This window comes from Gigantopelta aegis, chromosome 10, assembly GCF_016097555.1.
Source record: "Gigantopelta aegis isolate Gae_Host chromosome 10, Gae_host_genome, whole genome shotgun sequence".
NCBI lineage: Eukaryota > Metazoa > Mollusca > Gastropoda > Neomphalida > Peltospiridae > Gigantopelta > Gigantopelta aegis.
This window is the reverse complement of record NC_054708.1, coordinates 64,611,882-64,622,407: the sequence shown is the minus strand read 5'-3', so window position 1 is coordinate 64,622,407 and position 10,526 is coordinate 64,611,882. Positions and strand designations below refer to the sequence as shown.

The 10,526-nt window shown below is 37.6% G+C and overlaps 1 protein-coding gene across 1 annotated transcript; it reads left to right on the top strand.

The window, feature by feature from the left end:
• Positions 1 to 1,591: 1,591 nt before the first annotated feature.
• LOC121383313 lies at positions 1,592 to 9,349 on the top strand. The gene is made up of 5 exons (XM_041513263.1): positions 1,592 to 1,905; positions 2,001 to 2,096; positions 3,435 to 5,727; positions 6,325 to 6,534; positions 8,054 to 9,349. Exons 3-5 carry the CDS (start codon positions 3,442 to 3,444, stop codon positions 8,159 to 8,161), a joined length of 2,604 nt encoding a protein of 867 aa, XP_041369197.1. The 5' UTR covers positions 1,592 to 1,905; positions 2,001 to 2,096; positions 3,435 to 3,441; the 3' UTR covers positions 8,162 to 9,349.
• The last annotated feature ends 1,177 nt before the right edge of the window (positions 9,350 to 10,526 follow it).

The window sequence follows — 10,526 nt, the reverse complement described above, 5'->3', positions numbered from 1 at the left end:
ATATGCTACAAAACATTACGATGTGGTTATAGAGATATTTATATTCGAAACAAGAAAATGTAAGTAAATTATAATTTTAATCATGTAAAAATATTTTATTTGCCGAAAACTTACCCCCCACCCCCACCCCCACCCCCCAAAAAAAACCCCACCCAACAAAAACAACAACAAAAAAACAAAAAAAACCCAACCTGTCTACAAACTCAGGATAGTCCCTTTAAAGTACTGTGATGCAGGGGGGGGGGGGGGCAATCATGGTATTGTAATGCACATAGTCTTCATCTAGTAGACAAAACAAGAAAGAAAAAAAAAGAAAAAAAAAAAAAAAAAAAAACCCACTTCTAAACATACATTACACATTTCATATAATACCTTGGTTTAGGTTGGAATTTTGTTTTGTGGGTTTGTGTGGTTTTTTTTACCCCCACCCCTCGTTAGTTACGTCCATGGTAACCAGTGTGTAATCGAGTAATCGGCATTATACATACCCAGTAGTAGCATACAAATTAAGCACTTTAAATACATACCATGTACAAGCAAGAACATGCCTATACTCATTAAGCCTTCTTTGTGAAATTTGTAATAGAGTGAAAATATGTTTATGGGCATGTTAGAACCGGAGTCAGACGTTGGATATGTTGAGTCCAGACATTTTAAAAATTCCTGTTGAATTGAAGAAAATTGAAATAAAAATTAAAAGGTATCCTCGTATTCAAAATAATAAAAGATAAAATAAAGCAAATAAAATTTCAGTGGTTGTATTGTTAACACTTGCTAACAAAGGTGATGTAAGGAACTTAACCCATATATATATTTAAGAGTAGTATATGCTATATTTGAGATTTGACTCTCTTCCTTTCTCCGTCTCTCTCTCTTTCTCTATATATCTGTCTTTTTCTTTCTTTGTCTCTCTCCGTCTGTCTTTGTTTGTCTCTCTTTCTCTTTCTGTCTCGCTGTCTCTGTCTCTCTCTATATATATATATATCTTTCTGTGTGTCTCTCTTTCTCGCTGTCTCTTTATGTGTCTCTCTCTTTCTGTGTCTCTCTGCCTCTCTCTCTCTCTTTCTGTGTCTCTCTCTCTCTCTCTCTCTCTCTCTCTCTCTCTCTCTCTCTCTCTCTCTCTCTCTCTCTCTCTCTCTCTCTCTCTCTCTCTCTCTCTCTCTCTCTCTCTCTCTCTCTCTCTCTCTCTCTCTCTCTCTCTCTCTCTCTCTCATTAGTTCTCAAGTGTAGAAATCTTCATATATTAGGCACCAAATAACCATAGGACAAGATGTGCTGAGGTGTTATTAAACAAATATTTCAATCATTCTTATTTTACAACTTCTTGTAGCCCTTCTCTCAGATACCGCAAAATATAAAATATTTTACATTCGAACAAATAATTATTGCAACCATTTTATAACGAAAAATCTGGCAATACTGACGGTCAAACTCCAGCCATCGATATTGGTCGGGCAAACTTTTTGCCCTGTACCCACAATCATCACTACCATGTAAAACCTCCCTTTGCACTTATGAATAAATTGCAATCGCTAACATTAATTTTATTTAAATGTCGATGTTAAAAAATCTACAATCGACCATTACAGCCTTAAGTGCAACAAATTCCAACAGCTCACGACAAGCCATTAACTCCCAACTAAAGACGTCTGTCGGTGACAGCCACCCAGGTAACTTGGACGTGTGCTTTCCACTCAGATAAAGACAGGTATGTAAACACAGCAGGTAAGTACAGGTATGTCGACTCGCCGTCAAGTATGTTCCACGGCAGCCGTTTTCGCTGTACACACAATAGCCCATATATACGTATGTACAGTGAATGCATGGATCACTTCGCATGTAGGACAAAAGTTGCCCATGGGAAGGCTTGTCAAAACGTAGGCCTGCTGATCCGCCCAACTACAGGTTCGCCATACGTTTACTGTTAATGTTATATTGTGTGGGTATATGTTTTAAATGGTATACAGAGGATTGTATTTTAACCTATTTTGTTTTGTCAGGACCGAGTTGTAAGGAAGACCGTGATGGGCAGGTTATGTTGATGTGGAGTTGAACAGGTGACCCAGTGGTATACACTGCCAGCATGGTTCGAGACGGTGAGTGTTTACAACATACTAATGTGTGTGTGTGTGTGTGTGTGTGTGTGTGTGTGTGTGTGTGTGTGTGTGTGTGTGACTGGTATATCTAATACTGTGTTCTGGGTGTCTCTTTCATAAATTATCATATTGGAAGAGAGTGAGTAGAGGCCTTCTTTTTACACTACCCACAACATATAAAATGAAACACGAACAGTGACGTATTTAAGTCAAAACTTTTCGCCACCAATAAACATCCTCGTTTTGTATACCATATTACAGTAGACTAAATCTGCCATATTAATTACAGCTGTTTTCCCTATTAAGCCGGTGCATACTTGCTTTTTAAGTTTCTGATCATTCTGACCGCTTTTCCTGTTTTGATCTGTACTGCCGTTAGCCTTCTTTGTACTTATCCGATGCCTCTTTTCGCAAGAATCATTTTGTACTCAAGTTCAGTCGACTACTGTATATAGGTCGTGGTAAACAGGCCTACTGCGTTCAAAAATAAATTCCATAAATACAACCGTAATGGAGGCCGCCATCTATGTAACTACATTACTTTAAATCTACCTTACATTAAGTCAATCGACGCTTATTTTATGTCCTCGAGGTGTATACAATTATAGTTCTATCTACCAATATACTTCTTCACCTACTTACCTACCTATCTAAACACATACACGCGCACGCACGCACACAAATGTACACACACACACACACACACACACACACACACACACACACAGGCAGAGATACAAACAGACAGACAGATAGATAGATAGATAGATAGATAGACATAGATAGATAGATAAATATACAGATAAATATAGATAGATAGATAGATAGATAGATAGATAGACATAGATAGATAGATAGATAGATAGATAGATAGATAGATAAATAGATAAATAGATATACAGATACATATAGATAGATAGATAGATATACAGATAAATAGATATGTAGATAGATAGACATAGATAGATAGATAAATATACAGATAAATATAGATAGATAGATAGATAGATAGATAGACATAGATAGATAGATAGATAGATAGATAGATAGATAGATAGATAGATAGATAAATAGATAAATAGATATACAGATACATATAGATAGATAGATAGATATACAGATAAATAGATATGTAGATAGATAGGTATATTAGATAGATAAATAGATAGATAGATAGATATACAGATAAATATAGATAGATAGGTAGGTAGGTAGGTAGGTAGGTATAGACAGATACATAGATAGATAGATAGATAGATAGATAGATAGATAGATAGACAGATAGATAGATATACACAAGTATGCATGCATTCATGAACTCTGTTTACTATGTTGCAGTTGTACGATGGACAGCGATTCGGCGAGTGCAGACTACAAGCTGAAGAGGCCCGCAGTCCTGTGGATAAACTACGACACCTTGTGGTTTTCATCAACACTGCCCGACGAGACCATGATAGACGCACCAGCCAACAACCCCGACAACCAGCAAAGGCGAGGTGCACGACAAACACACCATAGCAACCCGACGATCATTACAGCAACTAAAACAAAATGGCTACCTAGAGACAGCCAAACCGGCGAAAAGCGAAGATGGATTCCGCCAAAAGATACAAGACAAAAAACGTCTAAGAGAAATATTTGGAGTCCTGATATTTCGTGTGATCCAAGAATCCATTCTATCTCGTGGTATTCTGGTAGACACACAGATGGATACCATAGCACACTCGTAATTCCAAATTATGTAACAGATCATCAAAACACGGCGTTTGATCATGCTAACAAACACAGACTTGACAGCAGAGTACACAAACAATCCAAGAGCAAGCCTTCTTCACATCATGAGGAAAGGAGAACACAAGATGCGGTTAACGTGCAGGATGGATTGGCGAATGCCAATAATAGAAATACTCCACACATGCAATTACACAGTTCATCCCGATATACTGACCCAGAATACTTTGAACGGATGAAAGGACAATCTTCTCCAGAATTCATTGACAGACGAAGAAATAGAACTAGTGGTGAAGTGAACATATCTGTTAAGAATTACGAAGATTATGTAGTAGTTCCTGCCAGTGGATACAAATATTATAAACGCAATTCTAGAGGGGAACTCGACACAGATCATTTATCCTCGACTGCCAGGCTCGAAACAGAGTTACGTGCGGAGAGAAGCAGACATAGTGATATGCAAGCGGATTTTATGGGGAGACACGCCATGAACAGGCAGGCAAATTTAGAACGTGCAATGTGGAAGGCAGAAGAACCCCGTGGTCAGTTTGTTTATCAAACGTCAGGAGATGCACACATACTTGGTGATACATCGGTATCTAAGCAACCAAACCACGCTCGTAAAGCTGACTCAGGCTCATCTAAACATATGCACAGTGAACGCAATTTATCAGTTGGCTCAAACAGTGTAAGTATCGAAAATACCAGGGACGTGCAGGTACCTACAAGTCCGTTGTGGGTTTTAGACACATCCCCAGTGTCTGATGCGTCAAGTACGCTCATTAATATGCCTCAAAACATGATAAGTCAACAGTCTTCAAAAGTAAATCAGACTAGAAGTAGTTATCAGGATGCCGAGGACCAACATATTCGCTCAAGGCCATTTAAATATCTCCCACAAAATCCTCCAGATTGTGATACAAGAGAATCAACTCACATTCAAGTATCTACTGACTTGAATAGAAACAAAACCAATGTTACAACGCCACCAGTTAAGACGCAAAAACCGTTTGACCAAATACACAAAGAGCTAGAAACACCCACAAAGTTGACTGGAAGAAGGAAACAACAGCTGGATGGAGATTTTACAGATCCGTCTACATTCTGTGGTCAGTTGGATTTTCCTTCTGATACTGATTTTAAACTGGGACATCAACACAAATGTATTTCTTCTTATTCAGGGAATCACCCAAGAGATAATGTTGTGAGAAACACCGACACAGAGTGTGAGGACGATTGTTCTCTTAAAGACAGCAGATTGACGGCAATACCCGAGTCCGCCGACTCTCTTCCTACACATCAGTCAGATGAACATGCAAAACCAGTTCCAGAAACAGCGTCTTCCATAATAAAACATTTTAATCGTTTAAGTAGCATCAATCGAGAGCAGGACCTAAAAACTCTTCGAGGCACTAAATCAGACCCTCATTCTGATGTCTTGAGTTGCGTGGTTCTGACCGATGTTCATGTTTGTGTAAGCCCAACTACAGACACGATCAGTGCCGATTCTATACAGAAACCGAACATTCACGCAGACCAACGTGAACACCGTCAGTGTTCTGAACAGGGCTGTGATGATGATAATATTGACCTTGTTCGTGACGATGAAAATGATTTGTGTAACACAGATCATATTCCACAAAACTCGTGTAATGTGGACCATATGCAATATCGGAGTGACCATAAGCCGTGTAGTACAGACCACATTTCACAGAATACTGATATACCACAAGAGAATAGTGCAAGCTCTTTAAATCAGGAGGATAGACGCGCTGAATGTGGTCTAAATAGCACGGAAAACGATGCCGAGATAGCTAGATGTCTTCACGAATCACTGTCTGTGCAACAGGAAGAGGCTGAGGTTAACAACACAGATGCCAGTCCAGATGTCCAGCTAGAGGTCATTCGCCGTTATTTACTTATGCATATAATTATACAACATACATACGTATCAAGCAGAGGGAAAATATTTCATATAATTAATTCATTATTATAGATCTATACGCTGGAATTTAGTGGGGATTGGAGAGAGGTTTCTGAATATAGAAATTTACCTCTAGCAATTGGAGATAAGGTTTTGTGGGATTCTCACTTAGAAATATCACAATTTAGTCATTAAAATATCATAATTTAGTCATGAAAATATCACAATTTAGTCATTAAAATATCATAATTTAGTCATTAAACCTGTTCTAAGACATTCAGTCTTTTTTTTTTAAATATAATTGTTCCCACAAAGTGAATCTTGCCTGTTCGTTTACAGGAGCTTGGTTTTAATGGTATATCAATATGTCTGTATTACTTACATTAGTTGGTAAGAGTTGGGTCTTGAATTAATTGCATTATGGTCTTGTTATATATCTTTTAGTTATTTGAATATTTCAAGTTCCCATTATTATTTAACATGATGCAATTTATACATAGTACACATTAAAAAATGAAATTTTGCCCACCACCATGATCGCAATAATATAATGTCTCTAAAAATGTTTTGTAGGCCGTATTCGATTTGGATCCTCCGCGTCCCTGCGCCATTAGGGGGTTGACGGAAATGGAACTCTCGGTGCTTACATCTTCCAAACTGCAGAAGATTCCGATCACTATCAAGTGTGAGATCTGTTGGGACCCGTACAGAGTCGGCGATAGCATTCGCCATCTCATCTGTGCACATTACTTCCACGTCAAGTGCATCGACATCTGGCTTAAAGTGAGTATACTGATAGTACACGCCTATCAAGTGAATATATTTAATATTACACCATTACCTACCTCGGTGGTGTAGTGCTTAAACCATCGGGCTGGTAGATACTGGGTTCGCACCCAGAGTGAATTTTAATGACTCAATGGGTGGGGTGTAAGCTCACGACACCGACTTCTCTCTCACTAACAACTAACCACTAACCCACTGTCCAGGAATTAATTAATTATCTAGTCATGTCATTTATTTACCAAAACTAGTGAATACATTAGATATTGTACTACAGCATGCTCAGTATACTACATAGCTATGTCTATTACCCGAAGCGACAACTATTCTATTCTTTAAAATTACACTAAAATGTCACCATCACATTCAATAACTCACTATTATTATACGCTCGTATAGTACTTTTAATAACATAATACTGTGGAATTACCCCACTACTGCCAAGAAATAAAGTACACGTACTTTGATATAACACTACATCCTTGAGAATATATCTAATATTACGTTTGATAGTACACTACTTTCTAATAAGCAGATTCCATATATTACAGTGTTATGCACGCATATTATTTTCCTGTAAACAAATTCGATATATTACATGTATATTATTATACATTTATATATCTGTTCCAATCAATTCAATGTTGTTAACAATATAATACTATAAAACTTGTTTACAATAAATTATTACTTCGTGAGAATTGTTTATTGTATGTTTAACCAGTCAAGACACGCAGCACGACCAAGCAATCTAAATGAGGTCAGATTTTACTGTCCATTACGCCTTGGGGATATATAAACAAAGCGTTGATAGTGGACTCGATACTAACTGATATTTTTTAATTATGATATATGTAGAGGATTCTTCACGAGTATTTTTAATATGGAAAATATCAACTCAGTCTATGTTAATCGCTTAACTAGACGAGGTTGATATTTTACATATTAAAAACATATTTATCCTATAACACTTCTAAAATAACATTTTAATACAATTTTTAGTAAATCACAGCACTAAAGTCGCCACCATCGGTAATATAACGTCATCACGATTAGCCCAAATTAGTTTGACGTCACGCATTTTAACTAAATCTTTGAAAATGTTACGCTCAGGTACACAGGTCTTGTTGGCTTGTAAGCAAATGACCCATCCACAGCAGCACATTACCTAGAGACCTTACAAATCTGCACACCATTATTAACCGGGTTAATACACTAAAATTATCACGTGTTTATGACATGGATATCATGGGTAAGTTGTAGGATAAATAAATAAATATATATATATATATATCCTACTTAAGACAGCTTGTTATTTCATTGCTATTTAATATGTCAATAGTAGTACAAGAAGACTCGGATATAACAATGTGGCATTTTAAAATAGTTCGCTGCCTTATATGTTTGACAGTTAAGTAGACTAAATTACATTTAGGATTTAGGCATCAAGGGATTCACTCTCCAGGGATCAACACATCCGATTTTGCTGGTTGAAATGTCTCTATTGTTCTGCTTTCAGAGAACCGCCACTTGTCCAGTGTGTCGAACCGTCCTTGTTGACCTGTTCTTACCAGACAGAATGTCATCGCGAAGAAATCGGAGACGGCGACTTTGTGTTATATTATGAAATATTTTAAATGATAATAATAATTCATATGACTCGATGGTTTTATCACAGATCGTACACACATGTTGACTTGTGTGTAGAACGCTTAACAGATTTACTTGAGGCTATTTACAACAGACGTTCTATTTAGATATATGGTTTATGCGAACCTGTCAATATCTTGACATGTATGGTAAGTCAACCATGATTTCCACAAAAAAGGGATTTTTTGTTTTCAATACACCACCAGTAAAATACTATTCGAACAGTGCTTTTTGCTGTAATAACTATTTTAGTGTGATATATTCTGCATTCTCAAAAGGTCAATAAAATACATAACACTTTCAGCGTGGTATATTTTGAAATCTGTACACACTTAGCTCAAGTTTTAAGATGCTCTATTAAGTCAGATATTTGGCAAGATACTTGTATTAGGATATGTACGACGAAGGAAAGTAAATGATTTTTGTTTAATTCAAAGAAAACATTCCAGCATGGCCCGTCTGGAGTAAGATATCAATGATATCACACCTTACCAAATCCTAAGATGCAAAACACTTGGTAAAGACTGTCCCAGAATTGGCTGATCACATAGGGGTAGATATGCACCGTAACATACCTAACATAAAATATTACCACATTATGCACTGATATTTAAAAAAAAAAAAATGGAAGTGTCTTCAAAAGATCACATGCTAAGGGGAGCAAAGGACTCTACTTGAACTAGACTCTTGGAAGTGGTGAGGTGCGAGGGCGATAGCTCCCATTAAATGGCGAGGTTTGTCGTAAATATTATTTTTGTCTGGTGTGTTTGCCGCATTATTGCCTTATACGTACAAGGGTACAAGGCTTAAATACATTTTTATTTTATGGGTGGCATGGATACATTTTACACACACACACACACACACACACACACACACACACACACAGAGAGAGAGAGAGAGAGAGAGAGAGAGAAAGAGAGAGGCACTCGCACACACACACACACACACACACACACACACACACACACTAATGTGATCAATTCTGGAACAATGTTAAGTAAATATACTTGTACTGTTACATTATTGTTGATGTTTTTGTTATTTGGTGAGATTATCTAGTTGGGGTGAATTCTGTGATGTGACTGCAAGGTGATAAATATTGTATTATTATGAACTTGAACAGTTTTGTGTTAATACTGTGCAATAAAGGCGGTTATTTAGATTCGTTGCCTTTGTCGTTTCATTTTATGGTTTCTCTTGTACCGTATTTTTGAAACTGTCGTTGCTAGATTTAATGCTAATGCAAGGAGCGGATTCATGGGAAAGTGATCCACAGAAATACAGGTATTTAAAGGGACTGTTCTGTTTTAGCCCTGGGGCGGGACGTATTGGTAAAGCGTTCACTTGATGCGCGGTCAGTCTAGGATCGATCCTCGTCGGTGGACCCATTGGGCTATTTTTCTTTCCAGCCAGTGCTCCACAACTGGTGTAACAAAGGCCGTGGTATGTACTATCCTGTCTTTGGGATGGTGCATATAAAAGATCCCATGATGCTAATCGAAAAGAGTAGCCCATGAAGTGTCGACAGCGGGTTTCCTCTCAATATCTGTGTCGTCTTTAACCATATGTCGGACGCATATATAACCGTAAATAAAATGTGTTGAGTGCGTCGTTAAATAAAACATTTCCTTCCTTCCTTCAGTTTTTAGCCCAAGCGACACTTCCGTTTGTTACATTTTACATCTTATCGGAGGCCGGACTCGAGATAGGCGTGTTCGAAACCCCAGTGGTATATGAGCACGTTAAACCAGTTACCTACCTATCAACAAAATAAATACACATCGTACTTTTTCCTATTTTTTAAACATCATCTCCCTGTAACATGTTATATATATAAAGCATTATACTGATAAATACATTTCGATCGACGTCAATGGTGTAGTGGTTAAGTCATGATACTTGATGCTGGTAGGTACTGGGTTCACATCCTGGTACCGGCTACCACTTAGAGCGAGTTTTAACGACTCACTGTGTAGGTGTAAGACCACTACATCCATTTCTCTCTTACTAACAACTAACCAGAGCGAGTTTTAACGACTCACTGTGTAGGTGTAAGACCACTACACCCATTTCTCTCTTACTAACAACTAACCCACTGTCCTGGAAAGACAGCCCAGACAGCCGAGGTGTGTGCCCAGAGCAGCGTGCTTGAATGTTAATTGGATATAAGCACGAAAACAAGTTAAAATGAATGACCACTAACCCACTGTTCTGTATTTGTATTGAATCAGTCCTTGATTTTGAACCAAAAAAAATGAATCACTGGTCAAGCTTACTAACGTTTGAACAACCGGGCCCGATGTATAATATGTAGTGTGTCTTCCCCGTGATTTATTAAA

Bases quoted from the DNA above. Each gene is read 5' to 3' on its own strand.
- LOC121383313 (XM_041513263.1), top strand. From the start codon at position 3,442: ATGGACAGCGATTCGGCGAGTGCAGACTACAAGCTGAAGAGGCCCGCA. The intron at 5,728-6,324 runs GTCATTCGCCGT...AATGTTTTGTAG, and splicing joins GTCCAGATGTCCAGCTAGAG to GCCGTATTCGATTTGGATCC. The intron at 6,535-8,053 runs GTGAGTATACTG...TTCTGCTTTCAG, and splicing joins GCATCGACATCTGGCTTAAA to AGAACCGCCACTTGTCCAGT.